The sequence below is a fragment of the Oncorhynchus gorbuscha genome, unplaced genomic scaffold (assembly GCF_021184085.1).
Source record: "Oncorhynchus gorbuscha isolate QuinsamMale2020 ecotype Even-year unplaced genomic scaffold, OgorEven_v1.0 Un_scaffold_592, whole genome shotgun sequence".
Classification (NCBI taxonomy): domain Eukaryota; kingdom Metazoa; phylum Chordata; class Actinopteri; order Salmoniformes; family Salmonidae; genus Oncorhynchus; species Oncorhynchus gorbuscha.
The window spans coordinates 389520-401953 of record NW_025745428.1 but is presented as its reverse complement, the minus strand read 5'-3'; the positions used below and the strand labels follow the sequence as shown (position 1 = coordinate 401953).

Sequence of the window (12434 nt, the reverse complement as noted above, 5' to 3'; positions counted from 1 at the left end):
CTCATCGTGTTGTCATTCCAACAAATCAATGCACCACTAAATGTTCAAAACAAGTTGCGCACCTGAAGGCTGTATAATTGAACGTTAAAGCGGTATGCTCTCGCCTCTAACGGCAGTCCAACCTCTCAACCTCTCGCCTCTAACGGCAGTCAATTACTTCGAGGGGCGGGGAAAGGCATTGCCATAATTGATGCATTTGCTTGTCTTGTCAGGGGCGCAGATGTGCGCCAAACTCAGTCAACCATAGCCGAACTCCGGCGCGTGGGGAAAGCGGAAATCAAATGGACCCTTATGTTCCGCGCTGTGCGTGACGCCCACTCAAAACACGCGTGTTGCTTACGGAAGCAGAAGCGTACAAGACTCACATTTTGGCGTAGACTCTGCTGCGGCACAACCAAACATCTTTATTAACCCAACCGGTGTCCAGGAGGAACAGGCGTGTTCCTTAGATGAGCTGGGTAGTCTTGGACTTGTCGCAGGGTAAGTCATTTACTGGCAATATAGGCTATTGGTCACTGAATCAGCTGTTGCATCCTGTGTAGGTAATTGCATGACTATATTCACCTTTGCAGATTTTCCATGTGAACAGCAACAGGTGTTTGTCTCGTGCAGATCAATGGGCATACTACAGTGACGCATGCAGGATGAGTTAGTTTATGCGACATGTTTAATTTAATAGAGCACAATTATGTGCGTATTTCGCCTTTTTTGTTTTTCCCCCACCAAGAGCCGTTTGTCAAATGAGATGCTGCTGGGGTATTGTAACAGAGGCTGAGAGCGAGCGATGTTGGTTATTCATAGTTGATCCCAAAGGACTTTTGTTTCATGCTATATCAAACATGTGCCTCCATGGCAACCCATTACTGATTTTAACCAATTCACATCTGAACATCAATTAGGCTTCAACTAGAGGCTTTTCAGCAGGGACAGCCTCAATTACGACATCTCAAGATCTCAAATGCATACACTAAAATATGCAAAAGTATGTGGACACCCCTTCAAATGACTGGATTTGCCTATTTCAGCCACATCTGTTGCTGATGGGTGCATTAGGTCGAGCATCCAGCCTTGCAATCTCCATAGACAAACATGGGCAGTATAATGGCCTTACTGGAGAGCTCAGTGACTTTCAATGTGGTACTGTTATAGGATACCACCTTTCCAACAAGTCTGTTCGTCACATTTCTGCCCTGCTAGAGCTTCCCCAGTCAACTTTAAGTGCTGTTATTGTGAAGTGGAAACATCTAAGAGCAACAACGGCTCAGCCACGAGTGGTAGACCACATAAGCTCACAGAACAGGACCACCAAGTGTTGCAGTGTGTAGCGCGTAAAAATAGTCTGTCCTCGGTTGCAATGCTCACTTTCGTGTTTCAAACTGCCTCTAGAAGCAACATCACAATAACTGTTTGTCGGGAGCTTCATGAAATGGGTTTCCATGGCCGAGCAGCCGCACACAAGCCTAAGATCACCATGCGCAATGCCAACTGTCAGCTGGAGTGGTGTAAACTTCATGCCATTGAACTCTGGATCAGTGGAAACATGTTCTCTGGACTGATGAATCACGCTTCACCATCTGGTAGTCCGATGGACTAATCTGGGTTTGGTGGATGCCAGGAGAACGCCACCTGCCCCAATGCATAGTGGCAACTGTAAAGTTTGGTGGAGGACGAATAATAGTCTGGGGCTGTTTTTCATGGTTCGGGCTAGGCCCCTTAGTTCCAGTGAAGGAAAATATTAACGCTGCAGCATACAATGACATTCTAGATGATTCTGTGCTTCCAATTTGATGGCTACAGTTTGAGAAGGCCCTTTCCTGTTTCAGCATGACAATGCCTCCATGCACAAAGCGAGGTCCATACAGAAATGGTTTGTCGAGATCGGTGTGGAAGAACTTGAGCCCTGACCTCAACATCATCTAACACATTTGGGATGAATTGGAGCGCCGACTGCGAGCCAGGCCTAATCACCCAACATCAGTGCCCAACCTCACTAATGCTCTTGTGGCTGAATGGAAGCAAATCCCCTCAGCAATGTTCCAACATCTAGTGGAAATCCTTCCCAGAAGACTGGAGGCTGTTATAGCAGCAATGTTCCAACATCTAGTGGAAATCCTTCCCAGAAGAGTAGAGGTTGTTATAGCAGCAATGTTCCAACATCTAGTGGAAAACCTTCCCAGAAGAGTGGAGGTTGTTATAGCAGCAATGTTCCAACATCTAGTAAAATCCTTCCCAGAAGAGTGGAGGCTGTTATAGCAGCAATGTTCCAACATCTAGTGGAAATCCTTCCCAGAAGAGTGAAGGTTGTTATAGCAGCAATGTTCCAACATCTAGTGGAAATCCTTCCCAGAAGAGTGGAGGTTGTTATAGCAGCAATGTTCCAACATCTAGTGGAAATCCTTCCCAGAAGAGTGGAGGTTGTTATAGCAGCAATGTTCCAACATCTAGTGGAAATCCTTCCCAGAAGAGTGGAGGTTGTTATAGCAGCAATGTTCCAACATCTAGTGGAAATCCTTCCCAGAAGAGTGGAGGTTGTTATAGCAGCAATGTTCAACATCTAGTGGAAATCCTTCCCAGAAGAGTGGAGGTTGTTATAGCAGCAATGTTCCAACATCTAGTGGAAATCCGTCCCAGAAGAGTGGAGGTTGTTATAGCAGCAATGTTCCAACATCTAGTGGAAATCCTTCCCAGAAGAGTGGAGGCTGTTATAGCAGCAATGTTCCAACATCTGTGGAAAGCCTTCCCAGAAGAGTGGAGGCTGTTATAGCAGTAATGTTCCAACATCTAGTGGAAATCCTTCCCAGAAGAGTGGAGGTTGTTATAGCAGCAATGTTCCAACATCTAGTGGAAAACCTTCCCAGAAAGAGTGGAGGCTGTTATAGCAGCAATGTTCCAACATCTAGTGGAAAACCTTCCCAGAAGAGTGGAGGCTGTTATAGCAGCAATGTTCCAACATCTAGTGGAAATCCTTCCCAGAAGAGTGGAGGCTGTTATAGCAGCAAAGCTGGGACAACTCTATATTAATGCCCGTGATTTTGGTCATGTAGTGTACTTTTCACTTCCTCTCTCGTCTCCTTCTAAGAACCCATTGAAGGAGAAGGTTAGAGGCGGGACCGCTGGCTTTCTCATCAATGGGTTTTCAGGAGAGAGGATTCAAGGAGTATGCAACTTTTCTTTCTCTCTCGTCCTCTGTCTGCCTGTCTGACTCTCCCTCTCTGTTTCCATTCACAGACATACTGCCTTGCCCTAACAGAATGGCCACAGACATACTGCCTTGCCCCTAACAGAATGGCCACAGACATACTGCCTTGCCCCCTAACAGAATGGCCACAGACATACTGCCTTGCCCCTAACAGAATGTCCACAGACATACTGCCTTGCCCTAACAGAATGGCCACAGACATACTGCCTTGCCCCTAACAGAATGGCCACAGACATACTGCCTTGCCCCTAACAGAATGGCCACAGACATACTGCCTTGCCCCTAACAGAATGGCCACAGACATAATATTACATAATACAGAACCCTTGGGTCACTGAGACCTGTGACTGCTGGATGCTTGTAGTGACTGCTGGATGCCTGTAGTGACTGCTGGACGCCTGTAGTGACTGCTGGACGCCTGTAGTGACTGCTGGACGCCTGTAGTCCACGCCTGTAGTGACTGTTGGACATCTGTAGTGACTGTTGGACGCCTGTAGTGACTGCTGGACGCCAGTAGTGACTGCTGGATGCCTGTAGTCCACGTCTGTAGTGACTGTTGGACGCCTGTAGTGACTGCTGGACGCCAGTAGTGACTGCTGGACGCCTGTAGTCCCACGCCTGTAGTGACTGTTGGACGTCTGTTGGAGTGACTGTTGGACGCCTGTAGTAAGTGCTGGACGCCTGTAGTGACTGTTGGACGCCTGTAGTGACTGCTGGACGCCTGTAGTCCACGCCTGTAGTGACTGTTGGATGTCTGTAGTGACTGTTGGACGCCTGTAGTGACTGTTGGATGCCTGTAGTGACTGTTGGACGTCTGTAGTGACTGCCGGACGCCTGTAGTGACTGTTGGACGTCTGTAGTGACTGCTGGACGCCTGTAGTGACTGTTGGACGTCTGTAGTGACTGCTGGACGCCTGTAGTGACTGTTGGACTCCTGTAGTGACTGTTGGACGCCTGTAGTGACTGTTGGACGTCTGTGAGTGCCTGCTGGACGCCTGTAGTGACTGTTGGATGCCTGTAGTGACTGTTGGACGCCTGTAGTGACTGTTGGACGCCTGTAGTGACTGTTGGAGCGCCTGTAGTGACTGTTGGACGCCTGTAGTGACTGTTGGACGCCTGTAGTGACTGTTGGACGCCTGTAGTGACTGTTGGACTGCTGGACTGTAGTGACTGTTGGATGCCTGTAGTGACTGCTGGACGCTTGTAGTGATTGCTGGATGCCTGTTTTTTTATTTTTATCATCTCACCTTTTATTTAACCAGGTAGGCCCAGTTGAGAACAAGTTCTCATTTACAACGGCAACCTGGCCAAGATAAAGCAAAGCAGTGCGACACAAACAACAACACAGAGTTACACATGGAATAAACAAGCGTACAGTCAATAACACAATAGGAAAAAAAGAAAGTCTATATATTGTGTGTGCAAATAGCATGAGGTGGTAAGGCAATAAATAGGCCACAGTAGAAAATTAATTACAATTTAGCAGATTAACACTGGAGTGATAGATGAGCAGATGATGATGATCAGATGATGATGTGTAGTAGTGATGCTGGTGTGTAAAAGAGCAGCAAAGTAAATAAAAACACTATGGGGATGAGGTAGGTAGATTGGGTGGGCTATTTACAGATGGACTATGTACAGCTGCAGCGATCGGTTAGATAGCTGATGTTTAAAGTTAGTGAGAAAATGTAAGTCTCAGCTTCAGCGATTTTTGCAATTCGTTCCAGTCACTGGCAGCAGAGAACTGGAAGGAAAGGCGACAAAGGAGGTGTTGGCTTTTTGGGGATGACCAGTGAGATATACGGCGACTGTAGTGACTGCTGGACGCCTGTAGTGACTAGCATTATGGGATGTGGCACCTCCGTCACCACCGACAACAAAGGGAGGAGACTGCGACAGGTGAGACCGACTGGGGACAAGTGATGGCTCTGATTGTCTTCCCCAGGGACTCATGTAGCCTGGTCCCGATCTGTTAAGGTTGGCATAAGCAGACAGCACTGTAGTTGGCAAGACAATACAAACAGATCTGGGACCCAGGCTACATCTAAATAGATTGTGAATCCAGTGAATATACAGTTTGATCATTAAGAGCACCTTTTGACATGTTTGAGAATTCAGTATGTTTATCAGTCGCTGATGAATTAGAAGAAATCGTGTAGTTTTCCCTTCGACAGGATGTTGGATCTTCTCAAGATGTTGGTCAAATGTTCTGCTTTTCTTTTCCTTGTTTCTATACTTCTTCTTTTAGCTGACAAACTTGTTTTAAATGAATTTACTCTGAAGGGATTTTCTACTGCTTCTCTCTTTCCTCCCTGGTGTGTTGTTAATTCTCTCTTCCTCTCCCTCTGAACTGGTTCACTATAAATGATTTGATTTAATCACTCCTCACTACAGACCAGATGGCCAAGAAAACTCCCAGCCCTGCACTGGGTAAGAGGCCTCCTCATGTCACCCCTATTGTCAGTCCTATTGGTCAACCTTACTGTATCATTGTGTCCTATTGGGTCAACCTTACTGTATCATTGTGTCTATTGGTCAATGGCCATGGTCATCCGGTGGCTTTGTAGTTTTAAATGGCTAACTACCTGCAGGGGCTGTTATTTTATTTCAGTACCACCTCTAACTGCAGGGGGCTGTTATTAAACTGTTATTTTATTCAGTACTACAACTGCAGGGGGCTGTTATTAAAACTGTTATTTTATTCAGTACCACTAACTACCTGCAGGGGGCTGTTATAAAACAGCAACGTTATTAAACTGTTATTTTATTCAGTACCACTAACTACCTGCAGGGCTGTTATTAAAATGTTATTTTATTCAGTACCACTAACTACCTGCAGGCTGGGCTGTTATAAAACAGCAACGTTATATTCAGTACCACTAACTACCTGCAGGGGGCTGTTATTCAAACTAACTACCTGCAGGGGGCTGTTATTATTCAACCACTAACTACCTGTTATTTTATTCAGTACCACTAACTACCTGCAGGGGCTGTTATTAAACTGTTATTGTATTTGTACCACTAACTACCTGCAGGGGCTGTTATGTTATTCAGTACCACAAACTACCTGCAGGGGGCTGTTATGTTATTCAGTACCACTAACTACCTGCAGGGCTGTTATTTTATTCAGTACTGCAGGGGCTGTTATTCAACAGTAACGTTATTAAACTGTTGTTTTATCTGGTCTTCCATCTCCGTCTCTCTCAGCTATGAAGGCAGCCATCCTGATCCAGCGTTGGTACAGACGTTACATCGCCAGGTTAGAGATGAGACAGCGATACACCTCATCTTCAGTCTATAGAGTATGCTGGGGAGCAGGACCAGCTACAGGTAATGGAGATGGATCTCAGGTGGTTGTCAGAACCTGAAGAGGCCTCGGCTTTAGCCCTGCAGGCCAACACAGTCTCTTAGTAGTTGGCCATATGAAATACAACTGACTATGTTTCAATCTTCCTCCAGCTCTCAGTTTCTTCAGTTTCATGCTGGACAACTTCCTCAACTCAGCAGAATGACCAGGTAACTAACATTTCTTATGTTTTCAGGAAAATTGTTGGACTGTCAGTTCCTAGCACAAAAAAATGGAATGCCCATAATTATTTATAGACTGAACAAAAAAAACGTCCCGATCCATTAATAGCCTTTTGCCTACAAAACATATTATGGTGAAGATGTTTGTAGCAACGCATCCGCATGCTCTTGTGTTTTCCTCTGCTGTGGTAATGTGGGATATTGTGTTCTGTTGACTGCTGCTGCCACAGCTGGGGCCTGCCTGTACACGTACAGACCAACACGTTGCTGCAGATCATTAGCCAGCCAGGGCCTTTAGTGTTGAAGAAAACAGGAGATGATGCTCAGACCATCTTGTTGTGCTTTTCATTACAGTAGATACAGTATAGGTGATCTCTGTGGGTTTGGATCAGAGTGGATATGATAAACTGACTGGTTGTTTTTAGAGACGTGCTCTGAGACAGGGCCCAGCGACCACTCCTACAGATAGGGTCTGAGAGGGTGTGTCTGCTGTCCTCTTCAATAACAACATCTGATGATGATCCTGCCTGTTTGTCTCCCATAAAGTGTCTATATGGCTGGGCGATTAACCTACAGTAGCAGGCTATTCCAGAAGAGTAAACGGAGATGTCCTGAACATGTACAAATGTGTTTGACATCCTGTTTTAGTGTGTTAATAAAGTTCTATTTTATTTGATTCTATTCAGTTTGATTCTACTCTATTTAGAGTTGTTAAATTCCGGTAACCTACCTAAAATTCCCAGGTTTTCCAGAAATCCGGTTGGAAGATTCCAGGAATCAGGGAGGCAGTAAGCAGGAATACCGGGGGATTTGGAAAGTTACTATTAACCCTGGATTCTAGTGTACTGTGTGTTCTATTCTAACCCCTATACAACCCTGTGTGTTCTATACTATTAACCCTGTGTGTTCTATTAACCCTGTGTGTTCTATTAACCCTGTGTGTTCTATTAACCCCGTGTGTTCTATACTATAACCCTGTGTGTTTCTATATTAACCCTATTAACCCTGTGTGTTCTATTCTATTAACCCTGTGTGTTCTATTCTAAACCCTGTGTTCTATTCTAGTAACTATTAAACCCTGTGTGTTTCTATTCTAAACCCTGTGTGTTCTATTAACCCTGTGTGTTCTATTAACCCCGTGTTTCTATTCTATTAACCCATATTGTATTCTATACCCTATTAACCCTGTGTGTTCTATTCTATTAACCCTGTGTGTTGTGTGTTTCTATACTATTAACCCTGTGTTCTATACCTAATAACCCTGTTCTATTCTATTAACCCTGTGTGTTCTATTCTATTAACCCTGTGTTCTATTCTAGTTTCTAACCCTGTGTGTTCTATTCTACTATTAACCCTGTGTGTTTCTATTCTATTAACCCTGTGTGTTTCTATTCTATTAACCTATGTGTTCCTATTCTATTAACCTGTTTCTATTCTATTAACCCTGTGTGTTCTATTCTATTAACCCTGTGTGTTCTATTCTATTAACCCTGTGTGTTCTATTCTATTAACCCTGTGTGTTCTATTCTATTAACCCTGTGTGTTCTATTCTATTAACCCTGTGTGTTCTATACTATTAACCCTGTGTGTTCTATACTATCAACCCTGTGTGTTCTATTCTATTAACCCTGTGTATTCTATTAACCCTGTGTGTTCTATTCTATTAACCCTGTGTGTTCTATTACTATTAAACCCTGTGTGTTCTATTCTATTAACCCTGTGTGTTCTATTCTATTAACCCTGTGTGTTCCTATTCTATTAACCCTGTGTGTTCTATTATTAACCCTGTGTATTTCTAAACCCTGTGTGTTCTATTCTATTAACCCTGTGTGTTCTATTCTATTAACCCCTGTGTGTTCTATTCTAGTAACCCTGTGTGTTCTATTCTATTAACCCTGTGTGTTCTATTCTATTAACCCTGTGTGTTCTATTCTATTAACCCTGTGTGTTCTATATCTATTAACCCTGTGTGTTCTATTCTATTAACCCTGTGTTCTATACTATTAACCCTGTGTGTTCTATACTATCAACCCTGTGTGTTCTATTCTATTAACCCTGTGTATTCTATTAACCCTGTGTGTTCTATTCTATTAACCCTGTGTATTCTATTAACCCTGTGTATTCTATTAACCCTGTGTGTTCTATTCTATTAACCCTGTGTGTTCTATACTATTAACCCTGTGTGTTCTATTCTATTAACCCTGTGTGTTCTATACTATTAACCCTGTGTGTTCTATTACTATTAACCCTGTGTTCTATTCTATTAACCTTACGTTCTATACTAACCCTGTGTGTTCTATTCTATTGTTCTAACCCTGTGTGTTCTATTCTATTAACCCTGTGTGTTCGTGTGTTCTATTAACCTATTAACCCTGTGTGTTCTATTCTAGTAACCCCTGTGTGTTTATTCTATTCTTCTATTAACCCCGTGTGTTCTATACTATTAAACCTGTGTTTCCATCCTCCATGTTGTCAGATCTGATCTCCCACCTGCTGGACCCAGTGGTTGACCCGTGGTCAGACAGAGAGAGACAGACCATGTATGAACAGATCACTGTTCCTGAGTCCCTACAGCGGTCCCTCCACCTCACCCCTTCCCCCTCACCGTCTCACACCAACGCCCTGCTCTCTGCATTCAAAGAACAGGTGCCGTACCATTCAATTCAAACTGTATTTCCCCCACTGTGTGCTACAGGACCCAGTATTCTTAAAGCTGGTCAGGTGTCCATATAATCATACTCATTGCCAGTCTGTGGTCCTGTGTAGCTCAGTTGGTAGAGCATCATAGCATCATTATGATCTGACTGTAAATAAGCGCACAAATAGCACTGATCCTAGATCAGGACTGCTTTCTGAATATGTGCCCAGGAGTACAGGAGCTGTTGTGGCCAGTATGACAGCAATGAATAATAACAGATCAATAACCTATTGTCCTACCTGCTGGTTCTCTTCTTTCAGCCTCTCCCATGGCAGATACATGCTGCAGTTGTTACCCAGACTAAGCTCCTGAAACAGATGCAACGTCATTCACCTGTCCACCCCTACGCCAAGGAGATCACAATATGTGGTAGGTTGTTGATACATTTTTAGTGTTTCGATTGATATAGAGCTTTCAGATGATCAAAGCACTTTACACTGTATGAAGGAAACTAATCCACCCACACTGCCCAATGTTGTGTTCAGTACTGCTAACTATGTTGTCAATATTGTGTTCAGTACTGCCTTTATGTATGTACTGTCTTGTACTTGTTGGTTAATTTCATCTAAAGGCCTAGCTTTTTGGGGAGACGTGAGTATCCAGATGTCAAGTTGACTGTCTAGGACACACACAATAACACAGGCTGACTGTCTGGTACACAATAACACCCAGGCTGACTGTCTGGTACACAATAACACAGGCTGACTGTCTAGGACACAATAACACAGGCTGACTGTCTAGGACACAATAACACAGGCTGACTGTCTAGGACACAATAACACAGGCTGACTGTCTAGGACACAATTAACACAGGCTGACTGTCTGGTACACAATAACACAGGCTGACTGTCTGGACACAATACACAGGCTGACTGTCTGGTACACAATAACACAGGCTGACTGTCTGGTACACAATAACACAGGCTGACTGTCTGGTACACAATAACACAGGCTGAAGCTGTCTAGGACACAATAACACAACACTGACTATCTAGGACACAATAACACAACACTGACTATCTAGTACACAACACTGACTATCTAGGACACAATAACACAACACTGACTATCTGGGACACAACACTGACTATCTAGGACACAACACTGACTATCTAGGACACAATAACACAACACTGACTGTCTAGGGACACAACACTGACTATCTAGGACACAATAACACAACACTGACTGTCTAGGACACAACACTGACTATCTAGGACACAGCCACAACACTGACTATCCTAGGACACAATAACACAACACTGACTATCTAGGACACAATAACACAACACTGACTGTCTAGGACACAACACTGACTATCTAGGACACAACACTGACTGTCTAGGACACAACACTGACTGTCTAGGACACAACACTGACTGTCTAGGACACAACACTGACTGTCTAGGACACAATAACACAACACTGACTATCTAGTACACAACACTGACTATCTAAACACAACACTGACTATCTAGTACACAATAACACAACACTGACAATCTAGGACACAACACTGACTATCTAGGACACAACACTGACTATCTAGTACACAATAACACAACACTGACTGTCTAGGACACAACACTGACTATCTAGTACACAATAACACAACACTGACTATCTAGGACACAATAACACAACACTGTCTATCTAGGACACAATAACACAACACTGACTGTCTAGTACACAACACTGACTATCTAGAACACAATAACACAACACTGACTATCTAGGACACAATAACACAACACTGTCTATCTAGGACACAATAACACAACACTGACTGTCTAGTACACAACACTAACTATCTAGGACACAATAACACAACACTGACTATGAGTACACCATAACACAACACTGACTGTCTAGGACACAACACTGACTATCTAGGACACAATAACACAACACTGACTATCTAGAACACAATAACACAACACTGACTATCTAGTACACCATAACACAACACTGACTATGTAGTACACCATAACACAACACTGACTATGTAGTACACCATAACACAACACTGACTATGTAGTACACCATAACACAACACTACTATGTAGTACACCATAACACAACACAACACTATGTAGTACACCATAACACAACACTATGTAGTACACCATAACACAACACTGACTGTCTAGGACACAACACTGACTATCTAGGGACACAATAACACAACACTGACTATCTAGTACACAATAACACAACACTGACTATCTAGTACACCATAACACAACATGACTATCTAGGACACAACACTGACTATCTAGGACACAATAACACAACACTGACTATCTAGTACACAATAACACAACACTGACTATGTAGTACACCATAACACAACACTGACTATGTAGTACACCATAACACAACACTATGTAGTACACCATAACACAACACTATGTAGTACACCATAACACAACACTATGTAGTACACCATAACACAACACTGACTGTCTAGGACACAACACTGACTATGTAGTACACCATAACACAACACTGACTATGTAGTACACCATAACACAACACTATGTAGTACACCATAACACAACACTGACTATGTAGTACACCATAACACAACACTATGTAGTACACCATAACACAACACTATGTAGTACACCATAACACAACACTGACTATGTAGTACACCATAACACAACACTGACTATGTAGTACACCATAACCATAACACAACACAACACTGACTATCTAGGACACAACACTGACTATCTAGGACACAACACTGACTATCTAGGACACAACACTGACTATCTAGGACACAACACTGACTATCTAGGACACAACACTGACTATCTAGGACACAACACTGACTATGTAGTACACCATAACACAACACTGACTGTCTAGGACACAACACTGACTATGTAGTACACCATAACACAACACTGCCTATGTAGTACACCATAACACAACACTGACTATCTAGGACACAACACTGACTATCTAGGACACAATAACACAACACTGACTATCTAGGAC

The 12434-nt window shown here is 43.3% G+C and overlaps 1 protein-coding gene across 1 annotated transcript in view; it reads left to right on the top strand.

The window, feature by feature from the left end:
• Positions 1-5598: 5598 nt before the first annotated feature.
• The window catches only part of LOC124018968 (serine/threonine-protein phosphatase with EF-hands 1-like), a 39440-nt gene continuing 32604 nt past the window's right edge, over positions 5599-12434 (top strand). Inside the window, exons 1-3 of the mRNA XM_046334299.1 lie at positions 5599-5629; positions 9204-9373; positions 9686-9794. Of these exons, the coding sequence (XP_046190255.1) occupies positions 5599-5629; positions 9204-9373; positions 9686-9794 (310 nt within the window). The remainder of the gene's footprint in view (positions 5630-9203; positions 9374-9685; positions 9795-12434) is intronic.